The sequence below is a fragment of the Anarrhichthys ocellatus genome, unplaced genomic scaffold (genome assembly GCF_004355925.1).
Source record: "Anarrhichthys ocellatus isolate YVR2014 unplaced genomic scaffold, GSC_Weel_1.0 scaffold5, whole genome shotgun sequence".
NCBI lineage: Eukaryota > Metazoa > Chordata > Actinopteri > Perciformes > Anarhichadidae > Anarrhichthys > Anarrhichthys ocellatus.
In genome coordinates, this window is record NW_022280035.1 from 7,998,357 (window position 1) to 8,012,803 (window position 14,447).

At 38.5% G+C, this 14,447-nt stretch overlaps 2 protein-coding genes across 3 annotated transcripts; one reads left to right on the plus strand and one right to left on the minus strand.

Moving 5' to 3' along the window:
- Positions 1–1,503: 1,503 nt before the first annotated feature.
- nemp1 (nuclear envelope integral membrane protein 1) lies at positions 1,504–5,864 on the plus strand. Its single transcript, XM_031845604.1, has 9 exons — positions 1,504–1,632; positions 2,195–2,316; positions 2,601–2,817; positions 2,904–2,976; positions 3,065–3,158; positions 3,261–3,375; positions 3,759–3,984; positions 4,214–4,390; positions 5,064–5,864. Exons 1-9 carry the CDS (start codon positions 1,521–1,523, stop codon positions 5,215–5,217), a joined length of 1,290 nt encoding a protein of 429 aa, XP_031701464.1. The 5' UTR covers positions 1,504–1,520; the 3' UTR covers positions 5,218–5,864.
- A 1,661-nt stretch (positions 5,865–7,525) lies between these two features.
- ormdl2 (ORMDL sphingolipid biosynthesis regulator 2) lies at positions 7,526–12,016 on the minus strand. 2 transcript variants are annotated; one of them, XM_031845605.1, is made up of 4 exons: positions 11,963–12,016; positions 10,524–10,698; positions 9,481–9,632; positions 7,526–8,228 (listed from the first exon to the last, which is right to left on the minus strand). In XM_031845605.1, the coding sequence occupies exons 2-4, from the start codon at positions 10,695–10,697 to the stop codon at positions 8,093–8,095; spliced, it is 462 nt and encodes a 153-aa protein (XP_031701465.1). In that variant the 5' UTR covers position 10,698; positions 11,963–12,016; the 3' UTR covers positions 7,526–8,092. The 2 variants fall into 2 exon arrangements, with proteins under 2 accessions (XP_031701465.1, XP_031701466.1); XM_031845606.1 differs by lacking the exon at positions 11,963–12,016 and adding an exon at positions 11,792–11,956.
- Positions 12,017–14,447: the final 2,431 nt, after the last annotated feature.

Genomic DNA, 14,447 nt, shown 5'->3' on the forward strand with positions numbered 1-14,447 from the left:
CATACAGTTCGATCTTCTACAAACACTGTGTGGGTGAACTGTTTGACTTGGATCGGCTGGGATCAACTGGCTCTAAAGCAAACATTACGATGAATTGCATATCGTTTACTTTCACAGCAGGCGGTCCACGGGAAGGGATTTAACCTGTAGAGCTCAAACAATTCGACGACAAATGGATCCATTTAGTCAGGCAGCAGAAATATATGTATAATATTGTGTATTAAATATATTTTTTATGGACAAATGATCACAAACGTTAGTAGGATTCATCGGGAACATGAATGAATCCATCCTATAGTTGTTGATGTTGGTGCTTTGTGTAAAATGTATTTGATTACCTTTAAATCATCATCATTGTTCATCCCTGGCCCGTGGCAATGAGCAGACAGTTTTAGCCTGTGTGGACATTTTAGTCACAGCACCGGAGGTCACTGTGTGCATGGACAATTATGTGCTATAATCCGGCAACCTTTGTGTTTTTTTTGCTTCTTTTTCAAATGTATTTATTGTGTGTCGGCGGTGGGGGCTTCTGTGTAGGTGTCTCTCGTACAATTTTGAGCCTACTAAAGGTTCAAAATTAAATGATATGGAACAGATGTTGATTTGTCTTACAAAGCTCTCAATGTCCTCAAATTGATGTAATATCCTCTGACTGTCCACAAGAGGGTAACACAGGGTTTAGTTATTGTTGAGTGCTTCTTTACTTTGCACTTAAATGATGTTTGGGAGAATCTTTCAAATGCAACAATTCATTATGATTCAGCAGACCCAGCTTTTGGCAATCTACAAAATGCTTTTAATTGGATGAAGTCAGAATTGTGTAAGTTGAAACTAGTTTTAATTGACAGTAAATCCAAAATTAAGTGTTTTTGAAAAATCCTACTGTATAACGACAGACTCTAATTGACCTATTTGTCAAGCTCCAAACAATTCTGAATGTTATCAACATTTATCTTGCTATGTCGATGTGCATTTTAAACTATTTTCAAGACACTCTTATATGAAATTATATACAGTATATGTTTTTTAATGCTGATATTGTAGGCCTTCGGTGCTATGATGTGATGGTTATAGGTCTTGATTGATTGATGTCATTGTGTAGTGGGACCTGATTGGTCTACGTGGGCCTACCAACCTATTTAAGACATGCTCATCTATTGTTTTGTAAAGTAACCTAATCGATATACCGAAACGTTATCAATAAATATCTCTGAACACAAGTCAAAAATACAGTTGTTTCTTCTATATTGTTTACCCAAGGTATTCTCCTACGCACCTGTCAACCTACTTCCAATTAATTAATTAATTTTTTAACTAAAAAACATCAACATATAAGCTGTTTATTCTTTTAAATTAGTCTAGTCGTAAGTGTATCTCTGCAGTCGCTTGAGAAAGACGTTGAACGCACAGCAACGATGACGACATCGAGTGTGACTCTGTGATTGGCTCGACGGCCTGTAACTCATCCGATCTCTTCCCAGAGGCGGAAGGGGCGGGACAAAACACTACGGAGGTTCATCATGGCGGGATGCATGAAAGTGACAAACGGTTTCACCTCTATAAGTGCTAAATTAAGGGTTTTCATGGTGCTACTTATCTATATAACCCAGACATCAGAACAGCAGGTTACGGGTAAGAAGCAGTGTTAGGCAGCAACAGCGGAGAATTAATGTGATACGTATTTTAAACAAGTTTCATTGGTCAGGCTAACTCATGCTAGCTTGTGTTGGGCTGTTTGGATGTAAGTTAAGTGAAACGGTACAGAGGTGACTTCATGCTGAGCCTTTCTCTGATTCTGTCTCTGTGTAAGGGAGACATTTAATTCGGTTGTATCATGTTTAAAGTTGTCTGCGAACAAATGTGTGAAACCTGAACTATTTAGCTGGAGTTTACGAGCACTGACCCGCCCTCAAGTTATTTCTATCGTGCTAATTATATAACCTGTGCGTCACTGAGCAGAAACAAGTTTGACAGTTGCAGCAATTTGCACGATATTCAAGAAGTGAAGACAATGATATATTAACACACTGTATGAGGTATTTATACCTTGCAAAAATACTACACCTGTTAAGCTTCTGGTATGCATTTCTGTATTATTTTCACCGTTATAATATAGTATTTTGTTATTAACTTATCAAGCAACTTTTGATGCAATCTTAGTATTAACATGCACGTATCTTCTTATCAAACACAGGTAACAAACATCCTGTAACTGATCTCCAGGATGGAGAGGAGTACGTACTGTCAGGGTCCAACAGATTCTGTTACAAAAACTCTGTGTTTCCGACTTGGAGGCAAACATGGACAAGAATTCAGGTAAGTTACACAAACGGTGGTTAGCCGAATCCAGAAATGTTTACTGTGTATTTAATGCACTTTCTCAATTATAAAATGATTAGATAATGTTAACAAAAATGCTGTTATTATCACCCTCAGTCCAGATATCTTGGAGCCACATTTGATATTGTTTAAAAATGTTTTGGTCAATGACATCAAGATAAAACGGGAAGCCTCTGCTGGGATATTGTGTAAACAGTTATTAACAAGAGTTACATCTTACAGCACTTCATCTTAACTTAACAACTGAATATTTGTGATAGGTCAAAGTGTGGAGTTCAAACGTGTTTAAGGTGGAAATTGTGTCGGGTGAGGAGGAGCTGCAGGAGCTGGATCGCTTCAGTGTCTGGGGCTGGTTTCAGAGCTTGTTACGTGAGCGGCACAATGAAACCACGTTTAACATCAACCTGTTCAGCAAGGAGACGTGCTTCAAGGTTGATCCTGCTGACAGAACAAAGTACACTGTCAAGCCCCTTCGTAGTAAGTGGGAAACAAATGCACGCAGTTAACTTGCTGGTTATTGACAGTTATTACATTCAGCACTATGTCCTCTTTTTCCCTTGCAGAGTTTGATATCTATCTGTTTTTGGTTTTCCTCGCTGGAGCGTCTTTGTTTGTCTTTGCAGGATCACTCAGCAGGTCATTTTCCCCAACTCATGTTTCATTGTTAGGATTTTACAGCATTATGATGTAGTAGTTAACAGTTTTCTTCCCCCCTTAACTGAAGGAGTCCAGTTTTCTTCTACTCTGCTGGTATGAGCACCGGCATGATCGCCTCACTCATCATCCTCTTTTTCATTTTGGCACGCTTTTTGCCAAAGGTGAGGAATTTCATTGCCCACAAATATCCATGATTTTATGGGTTGAATAATTTTGGCCTCATACTTAATGATTGTACTCTTTTGTGTATGTTGTTTCTGCAGAAAAGCCCTTTTTACGTCTTGATTGTTGGCGGCTGGTCGTTTTCTTTGTACGCCATCCAACTCGTCTTCAGGAACCTTGGCGTGATTCTGCGAGAACACTGGAACGTGGCTTTAGGTACCGACCCTTTGTCAACACAAACTTTATAGATAGTCCCTTTTCTGGTGTTTGAAATATCAGACCAAAGACTCTTAAGATGGCATATTAAAGAGCTATTTTTAGACTATACTACACTATATTTGACACCTTGAGAATCACCTTTTTAAGTTGAAGGGTACCTTTGGATACCTTTCAGTATAACTACTTTTGTTGGATGATATATTATCCCACAAATGATTGTGATAAATTATATTGTAATTTTAAGACAGTTTATTGCAACAGATGTAATGATACAATAGCATAACAATTCAAGTACGCCCTTTCAAAGAGCAACTTTTAATTAATTTTGGGTTAGTTCTTTCTTAACATGGTAAATCAATGTGTTTTTGTGTTTTTCTCAGGTTATGTAGCAGTGGTGGGATTCATCACATTTGCTGTGTGCTACCGTTACGGTCCTCTGGTGGATGCGAAGAGCATTAACATCTTGTCATGGACGCTGCAGCTGTTTGGCCTTCTTCTGATTTATTTCGGGATTCAAATTCAGCAAGTTGCATTTGCCATCATCGTGGCAGCTGTGTTCTCCAAACATCTGCAGTACCCAGTGTGTCTGACGGTTGCTGCATGGAGGTGGGTGTTCACAGTACCGACAGAAGGTGGCGTCAGAGTACCGTAATATATGAAATCTATAGTTCAAGAGTCAAAGTCTTGCATGATGTCTGCTTATTTCAGAGTTTTGGATTTATCCGAGTTGACGTTGAAACAGTGATATTGAATTCTCCCTCTTTTAGAATCAGTAGTCATTTTATTTTGTTATCATTTAGATATTTTTTAATTGAGTTCTTGCTGTGTTGTGCAGGAAAATCAAAGGGTATGTTCGCTGGAAGCCGGAGCCACGTCGCCTGTTGACTGAGGAAGAGTTTCAAAAGCAGGGGGAGGAAGAGACTCTGCGTGCTCTGGAGGAGCTGAGGAAGCACTGCAGCAGCCCAGAGTTCAGCCCCTGGAAGGCAGTGTCCAGGCTGCAGTCCCCGAAAAGGTGCCTGTCCTCACATTCTGTTCCCAGAAGTTTATTATTCATTAAAACACATTTATATTAAGCTGCTTCAACCCAGCTTGGTTTAATAAAAAATAGAAAGACACTCTTCATTTACATGAAAAAAAATATATATATCTATCTATATATATCTATATCTATATATCTATATCTATATTATATATATATATAATATATATATTATATATTATATATATAATTTATATATATTAAAAAAAGCACCATATACATTCATTTTATACTTGTATTTACTCCTATTTTAACTAAAAATGTGACTTCTGAAACCAAATGGCTACACCCGTCATGGTTCAGGTGTGTATTTTGTTTTTGTAATTACTTTAAATCACATTGTAGAGATCTGTTTTCACCTCAAATCTACTTTGATTAAATATTGTAAAACATGAACTTCCAAGAGGTTCCATACTTTTTATATGCACTATATGTTGTTGCCTGAACTGATACTTATTCAGATATCACAATAATCTTAAAATCCTTTTTTTGATTCATGGTTTATGAATCTAACTCATGCTTGGTTTATTATTGAAGTGTGAGTATAAGTGCATGTGTAGTATGTAGGTACTCCTACAGACCAGGACATGGTTATTACACTGCATAACGCGGATATTGTTGCTGATGTCATCACTTTAATCCACAGGTTTGCTGATTTCATTGAAGGGTCTCCTCACTTGATGTCAAACGAGGTGTCTGTTCACGTGCACGAGTACGGCTTTGGAGGATCTTTTTTTGAGGACGAGTTTTTTGACACAGACGATGAAGACGAACTTAAGCCTATGCTGATACCGGAGTGAGACCGCTGTGTTGAGAGACGTACGAAAAACAGTCGGACAATTCTATTATTGCCTGTCAGAAAGGTGGCCAGAGGTCGGCTCTCCGTGGCTTCGACGCAAACGTCCGGACTGACTCGGTGATGAACGCGGAGGCCGGATTAAGAAAACTCTGGATTGTGATATCGGTCAGAGGAGCCACCTTGAGTCCAGACTCTGAACGAAAAACAGGCAGAACAGTGTGGTCACATCTGTTATCGGCTTAAAGAAATGTCAAAGAAATGTCAAAGTAATGTAGTTTCAAAGAATGTGCGCTAAAGCCAAATCTCTTCTTCTTTAGGGAACTAAGGCCTCTGTTAAATTTGAGGTTGCAAAAAATGGTGGCGCTGCGATTAGGGCCTTTTTTTTTTTTGGAGGTCAAAGCAATTTAACTTTTTACAGTGTGATGGGAGCTCGTGTTGTCTTTAGCTTAGGAACGGTTTTAAAGTTTTATTTTTCTAAACATGTGTTCACAGCCCTTAACCTCTAAATGTGTTCTGAGTGTAAAGTTAGACGTAAAGTACACCATGTGATACGGTCGTGGTTATTATTCTATCTTTCATTGTTTTCATGGTCATAAATCAGGAGAAGTGTCTCCAAAGTATTTTGAATAAAAACTATACTTGAACTCATGAATTAGCATCATTGTATAAGATTAGAAGTAAAAGGGGGCAAGATGTTAATTTCATGACCACTGTACTTCAGTAGAATTTTAAGATGCTCCTTCTGTACTCGAGTAGATTTTATGCTACTTTCTGCTCCACTACATTTCAGCGGGAAATATTGTTAATTTTTACTCCGCTACATTTATCCGACAGCTGTAGATCAGGGTTTTACATACAAAATAAAATTAATTTATAGAACGATGCATTTTTAAATATTAAACTACCCAACAGTGTCAAAAGTAGCTTTACTTTGATCAGCTACAACATAAAACACAGCAATGTATCTACTTAATAATAATCCAAAAATCTCAATGAGGGTCATTCTGCTGCTGAATTATTTATTTTTTACTGTCGGTACTTGTAAGTGACTTCTGTAATTTTACCGTAAGGTACTGATACTTTTATTTTAGGTAAAACATCTGAATACGACATCTTCCACCACAAGATTTCTTTGGATTTTCATAATAATTTAAGAGATTTAATGGATTCCTAGTTGCATCTATGGCTGCAAGAAATTATTTCCATTCTCTATGTGCCCTAAAAAAATGAAAATGCCCACAATAGGTTCCCACAGCCCAAGATGAAGTCTTCAAAGAGTTTTGTCAGCAAACATGTGCATCAGCATTTTTAATCAAAAAATCCCCCCCGGATCCCATTAGTGATTTTTCTTGGGTTTACTGTCCGTTACGTATTTAACGCTTCTATTAAATACGACCTGATTTTAAGTCACAGGAAGTTTTACCATCTGTGACACAGCAGAAATTTCTGCGCTTTCTCCTATCTGCAGTTCACCTCTTACATCTGCTGTTTATATCTTTCTATGTAACGTTTCAGACGTTAAAATCAAAGACAAAGTGATGACTGGCATTCACTCATACTGTCCTATGCATTAAATGCCCTCCGTTTTAAATATACAAACAAACAAACATATTGAGTACCTCTAGCCAAATATTCTGAGTTCACATTGAATAGGAAGTGGAAGTAAAACTGGGATGAAACCGCAGTGGATGACCAAGATTTGCTGTTCAAGCGAGACGGCGTTATCTTGCATCTGCTACCCTTTTATTATATGTTGCCGCAAACAACTACAGCCCTGCATTCATCCTTTTCTCTCCGACTCGAGTTTCAGCGAGCCATATCTGATGACATTTAGCCCGACTGCCCTCTGCATCCCACCACCCCCGGCTTCTTCTGTCCGCCGATCATTTGAAGGCAGGGAACACCCCTACAGCCGCTGATAACTGAGAATTACACATGGATGATTACGGATAGCATTATTTGCATGTGTTTCCCAGGAAAATGTTGGCATACTCCACTGCTGCATTTCCTAGGACTTACTTCCCCAAAGAAATGCATCACCAACAGGGAAACCTCACTGCAAACGTGACCACAATGCATGCAAAAGGGAGGTGTGTGTGTGTGTGTGGGGGGGAGAAACCCTTGGCTATATACAAGCATATTGCACAAGCTGTGACGGCTAACTCGTGGTGGCATCATGTAAAGTGTCTGGAGTTCCCCACAGCTTATAAACTGGCCCACAATCGATCAATTGATTCTTACACACAAAAGGAATTTGCCGTTTTTTTTTTCTACTCGACTCCGTGGAAAAGAGATGAGACAACCAAGCATTCACAGCGTGTAGCTCTCACTGCTCATTTTATAAACGGGAAACAACGTAAAGCTTCAGAAAACAGTAAGTTACAGGATTATGTGTGTGATAGCAAGACTGCAGGGGTTATTGTAGGCCTGTAAAAGCATGCTGCATATAAATCCCTCACAGTAAAGGAGGAAAAAAGCATGAAAAAAAAAACAAAAACAGAAACTTGCAAGTGACATTCGAAACATGAGCCACACTGCCGCAATGAAGTCATTCACATTTATGGCAACAACCATAGAGTATTACAGACGTGCAGCCGGTGCAGTTTGTAACAGGAATCATCAAAGATGTAGATCAGGAATGTCGGTAAAGAAAATATCTACTTTCATAAAACAGCAGCAGTGCATTTACCTTTTTTTTTTTTTTTCAGGCTGCAAGAGGCAGCACACATTGCAACTGTCATATATTACTCCACACAGTCTGTACAGTTAAAGACAAATCCAACTGGTTCTCTTCTCCTCAACCTCTAAACATAAAGTAGTTCAGCAGGAACAGAACACTAGGAGTCCATTGTTGGTGGGTAAAATCCAGTGTTCTGTCAGTACTTGTTGATCCCAAATATCCGTACTCCGTGAAACTGAGGCAACTTTGGGAGGAGCACAGTGAGAAGGGAGCTTGTGTTGATGATAAAATGCGTGGGATCATATTTTGTGTAGAAACTGGCAAGAATATACCTGCACAGAGAGAAGAATGGTGTGAATGTAGCGTCAACATTTACATCGAAGCACCAAAAACATACATGGCATACACTCAAATCAGAAAGTAAAAATATCTCCACAACGAACCATTCAAGCAAGATTTATTGTTACTCAATTGTGTGAATCCTTGAGGTTAAACAAACGTGATGAATGAAACAAACGTGATGAATGCAACAAACGTGATGAATGCAACAAACGTGATGAATGCAACAAACGTGATGAATGCAACAAACGTGATGAATGCAACAAACTTGCAAACCTTTTTTAAAGGTTGAAAGCTGCATTGTTTACATCCACGTTTAAGGGCTAGCACCCTGTGATGCCACCGTGTTGGATATCTTTGTGCATTACCGTCACCTGTTGATCGGCAGAATAGTGGGAAACCATCGGCGTATCGTGTCACCGATGTACATGAGCCCACTCATGGTACAACTGCTCCACAGTGAAAACTCAAAATGATTAAGTGCATCAGTTTAAAGTTTAAGTGCATCAGTTCGAGCGTCATTTTGCTTCTCTTATGGTTTCAAATGTTTGAGGACTCATCCTGCACTCAGCGCTTACAAAAAAACAATCCAAACAAAGGAGACTTTTGGTGACTAGCTAGCCTCACCAGTTGTATAAATCGTAGTAGCTAACGGAGCAATATCAAGAGATGTGTGTTTGTATATCAGAGAGAAAAAAACCTTGTTTTCATTTCCAAAACAATGTGGTTGTGGTCTGATTCATTCAAGGGAAACTTTGCAGACTTTTAACCGACAGATAACACGAAACGACAGGCGGAGATTTGCCGGTGGGTGCTGGCGGCATTTAGGGAGGTACCGCTCGCGCTGAAGTGACCCAGAACCAGTTGAATATCAGCAACGTTTCCCTTGTCCTCCTCATAATAGAACAACAGGTGTCGGAGGTGTGTGTGTGTGGAGCAGACAGTCGCGCCAAACTCTAAGCCGGGCGCTTTGTAGCGGTCCAATCAAATGCAAAGGATTTGATTAAAATCCCTCTTGTAAATGTACAAGTCTCACCTGTTCCGTTTCACTGTGAAACACGTCACAGTATATATCTATATCTGAAGACGCTTTAACTTTAAGGTAAATTAGCCTAAAATTGTTCCCAGATCATCTCAAAACAAAAGGCCAGAAGATTCCCAACAGCCTGAATAAGTGAGTCAAAAATGATTTAGCAATGATGAAACTGTCCAGCTCTGCAGAGCACTTTTAAAGAAAATACTTACAGAACAATTGGTGAGATAGTGAGGAATTTGCGCGAAGATGTGAACTGGACTCCGTAGTCCATCTGCTCCCAGTGTGTGAGGAGACGAGCTTTGCCTTGGTCTGGTGTCTCAAAGGGAGTGCCCTTCACTGTGTGGAGAAACAGGTACATCACCTGCAGAGGACAGACCACAATCACAGAAGAAGTAATGCTCAGGCTGATCATTTTCATAGCGTAGGGGGCAAGTGTAACAAAGTGAAAGTTAATAATCATATATTATGATATAGTTGATTTTCTGGAAATTCAATCTAGAAATTGTTGATGGATAAAAAACAACAACAAGTGTGTGTCTTTTTGGCTAATCCAGAAAGTTCATGACCTGATAAATCACATTGATGCAAAATTCATATCATCATCTGAAATTAAAGGAATAGTTTGACATTTTGGGAAATATGCCTTCTTGCTGATAGCTGAGAAGATCAAAACAACTCTCACATCTGTCCATTGAATATGAAGGTGGAGTCAGGAAACGGTTAGCTTAGCAGAAAACAAAACATGCATTACCGCTTCCGGCCAAGAAATAGTCTCATAACCCCTGTTTTTAAAACGGAAATGTATCTTCATGAACTTGCATTCTTTGTAGACAACAAAAAATATATCCTGTGCTAATCAACGTGATTTAGAGGTGCTGGTTTATAAGTGGATATTCATGAACTCTTGGACAGATCCAGGCTAGCTTTTTAGCCTGTTTCCAGTCTTTGTGCTAAGCTAAGCTAAACATGTCCTCGCTGTAGCTTCATATTTTAATTTCTTATTCAGAGACCACACACACAAAGTGAAGCGCTGATCAGTGTGAACTTCAATGAAAGTCCATCAAAATGAAAACTACAGCATTTCCCAAAATGAAAAACTATTCCTTTAACATATGGCAGTCTTGATCACTGCTTTTTAACAATGACAACAATGCCAGAGATAATATACAGCATAAATACAAACATATGTGGGTTATTGTCACATGTATTTAAGATGTGTAATGAATCTTATACAGCTCTATCTTTAACTGACCAGGTTGTGGATGACGTTGGTCAGAGTCCAGACGAGCGGTACGGTGAAGAAGGGGATGCTGAGCAGGACGATGTGCAGCACGACGGTCAGCAGCAGGTAGGTGAGCCATATTCCTCTGCTGTTCATCACCCTCGTGTTGGGGTTCACCTCGCTGTGAGCTACGCCCACGTTCATCCTAAACACAGAGGAGACACTAGATTTAAGCGTTCAGGATGCTGAAAACCAGCTTCTGTTGATTCAAGAGGCACCGACATCCAACTTTTCAAACATGATGTAAGCAAGCAGGCTAAATCTCAAACCTGATCGCCCCACACATGGTAAAATAGCTAATGAGGTGATGAGGATGATCTGCTGAAATTGAGTTTTTCTTATGTAATTTGAACAATGTCTGCTTACGGACCAAGTCTCATACCATCACCAAACAATACAGATTTATAGTTCCAATCATCTCACTACAGTTCAATTTCATGTTTGAACTTCAACTTTTTTTAAAATAATGTATGCAGTTATTTATGAATATATGCAAATGAGCTATGCACTTCTTTAAAAGCTAACTGTCACATTCATAAAAAGAACCAACAAGAGCTGCAACTAACAGTCATTTATTTCTTATTGATTAATCCAACAGTTGTTTTTAAAGTCCTTCAAACTACGGCCCAAAAAAAACAGTCAAAGATATTCAATTCTTACAACGATATAAAACAAAGAAAAGCTACAAATTCTCACATTGGAGGAAACTGAGAATGCTCCAACTAAATATTATCTACATTATCTAATAACCCACTGATTATTATCTTGATTCATTGGTTGGTCTATAAAATCAAAAATGTCCATCACAATTTCCTAAAACCCTAAAGGATGTCATGACATGTCTTGTTCTATCCGTTCAAAACTCCAAATCCTAAATATATGAAATGTATTATCACATAAGACAAAGAAAAGCATCACATCCTCACAGTTAAGAAGTTACTATCGCATCTTAATTGTTTTATACATCAACTCTGACTCCGCCCGACTGAACTGGGCTGTGTGACTAAACACTCGCTTCCTCTCAGGACTTCACTAATTTACGTTACAACTAACCGCAGCATTCAGACAACAAACTGGCACCAAAAACAATAACGAAGCATCAGTTAACGTGCACTTCTTAAATATTATACGAGAACATAACAGCAACCCTTCACACAAAACCCAACATTAACTAACATCTTAAAAGTTAGCTTTTAAACAACGTTCGCATGCTAGCTAACAGTGTAGCTGCTATCTACCGGTTGACTTGCTAACGTTAGCTCGAAGCTACGTTGATCCGGATGTAACGGCTGCTCATTAAATCGATACTGAAGGGGGTTAAACGCCTCTGCTGAATCGTGATGAATTAGCCTCGCCCATTCAGAATTTCGAGGTTTACAACTTATCATCTATAAAGAGCAAACTTTTACCTTCCTGTGTTGTCGTAGCTCTACAGGAAATTCCTTGTTTCTTCTTTGACCCCGCCTTCCTTAGGCTTGGGCTGGTTCCGTTCCTCTGTAACAGCTGGCAAAACTCCAGCCTGTGTCCACCCGTCCTCATCAGCGTCAGGTGAACAGGTGAGGGGGACGCTACTGCTTAAGCTTTTAACAAAGAGCAATTGATCTCAAAGAAAGTTCCTGGATCCCCCAGTAAATGTGAACAATAGCTTTGTTTATTATTTCCCTGTTAATAACAGCTGTTAATTCCCAATCCCATATAACCATGAGTGTTGATTTTTGTATTTTTCTGATAAACTGAAGGATGAAGTGTGGAAGCCCATTTCCACCACTGAGCGGAAAAAATAAAGATCATTGTGACTTAGTATCTCATAATTATGACTTAGCATCTCATAATTATGACTTAGTATCTCATAATTATGACTTAGCATCTCATAATTATGACTTTCTATCTCATCATTATGAGATACACATCTCCTTATTTTGAGATAGTATCTCATTATAATGACTTACAGGATCTTTATTTTTTTCCTCACATTGGCGGAAATGGGCTTCCATTGAAGTGTTAAAGGAGATAAAAATGTGCACAATGCAACATACACATTAATGCAGCACTAATGTTAACCTAGAAACACAATATATAATAGTAAAAACTATTTACTGCACAATGAGTAGACCTACTTTACTTTTGATATATTTTGCTAATAATACTCACAAACTTTTAAGTAAGGTTATTAATGCAGGAATTTACTTGTATGGAAGTATTTTCACAGTGTGGTATTGGTACTTATACGTAAGTAAATGGTCTCGATACTTCTTCCACCACTGGCTATTTGCTTCTCAGGTGCAGTTTATTAGACAAAATCTATACAGTACAAATGACAACCAAATTGTGTTTTAGAAATTTGTTGAAATGGAACCTTTAACCTTCACATGCACACCAGTTAACACTAAACAATAGTGCACCACAAACAATTATAAACATTATCTCAACAGGCCAGATGTCAACAAACTGAATGGCCTATAGTTAGTGGTTCTTGCAAAAGTGGTTTGACACTAGTGATGCAAAGTACTTTAAGTACATGACAAATGACATTGTGAAGTTTTTGTAGTAATATTCCCGACTAAGAAGTACTGCCAAAGCCTGATATAGCTTCCCTCTGATGTGCCAGAGAGCTCCATTGTTGTCCAGATTACTGGACTTCTACTTCTATGTAAGTCTATCTGAATACTACTTCCACTATTGATTGTGACCTCAGAAGGTAATTAGTGATACTTTATTTTTTCTTACACATGGATAAATATGATCAGAATAACTGTATATGCAAAAGGACCAATAAGGGAATGTGACATTCATTTGTGCACACTACTCAACATTTAACATATTGAATTATTTGACTGAAGGTGGGCGATATTGATAAAATCACTGTGAATTCATTTTATTTCATAATTTTGATATAAAGTATATTGAGATGTATCCTGTTTTCTTGACAACTTGAGGAAGTAACCAGATGGGAGTGTTTGTTGTTGTTGGCGTATCTAGCAAAATAAGTACCTGACAAATCCAGATCACATTTATAAAACAATGCTGCTAAACCAGTAACCCAGAGAGGTTAGCAGGTTTAGCTGTTAACACCTCACACCCCGAGATTGAATGTTATATTTTGTGCACCAGCTTTTTACCAAGGGGCTAAAATCCACAAATCAAATCAATCTACCCTTTAATATCACAGTTCATAGTCAAAAGAGAAAAAGTATGGAGCAAAATCTTGCAATGAATGTCGTTGTGGAGCTCACAAAACGGATGGTCCATAAGCCTTTGAGCTAACATTTCCCAAAATACCACTTGACAGGTTTTTCTGGTCTTAAAGTCGCCTTGCATGAGTTGAACTGAGATTTAACTTTGCATCCTTTAGAAGGAGTAGTAAAGTAAACTCAAGGCATGGGAAAATAATTGAATTTAATATATGAGATACAGTACATAGCATGGAGGGATATTTTGGATGAAGGGAAATGACTAATTCAGTGGGGAAAAGGGAAAACAACAACACACAGGCTGTTACCAGCACGCGCAGCAGATTGCTTCCCCGAAGCATGAGCGGTGTGTCAAAAACATAATTAAGGAAGTGACGTCACAAATGACACATGGTTTATATGCGCGGGACGGCCTGAGGAACTCTGGTTTGCTGAGTGCGGTCATTTATTGAAGCACGTTTTTATATTGACTGTTTATATTTATAATATATCCATTATTATGATGATGATGTTTACACAAATTACAACCAGTATCCTCTCATGTTGTAATCAAGTCATGTCTAAATGACCACAAAATAATAGGCCGGATTTCTTACACTATAAATAACATCATAAAATCTCACAGTTGACTTACAGTAACACATTGACCTTTCTGCTTGCATCATCCTCATGCAAATACACTCTACTGTAATACTACCAGCAC

Bases quoted from the DNA above. Each gene is read 5' to 3' on its own strand.
- nemp1 (XM_031845604.1), top strand. From the start codon at position 1,521: ATGGCGGGATGCATGAAAGTGACAAACGGTTTCACCTCTATAAGTGCT. The intron at 1,633-2,194 runs GTAAGAAGCAGT...TATCAAACACAG, and splicing joins ATCAGAACAGCAGGTTACGG to GTAACAAACATCCTGTAACT. The intron at 2,317-2,600 runs GTAAGTTACACA...TATTTGTGATAG, and splicing joins AAACATGGACAAGAATTCAG to GTCAAAGTGTGGAGTTCAAA.
- ormdl2 (XM_031845605.1), bottom strand. From the start codon at position 10,697: ATGAACGTGGGCGTAGCTCACAGCGAGGTGAACCCCAACACGAGGGTG. The intron at 9,633-10,523 runs GTCAGTTAAAGA...TGTCCTCTGCAG, and splicing joins CCAACGTCATCCACAACCTG to GTGATGTACCTGTTTCTCCA. The intron at 8,229-9,480 runs GTAAGTATTTTC...CTCTCTGTGCAG, and splicing joins ACTATCTCACCAATTGTTCT to GTATATTCTTGCCAGTTTCT.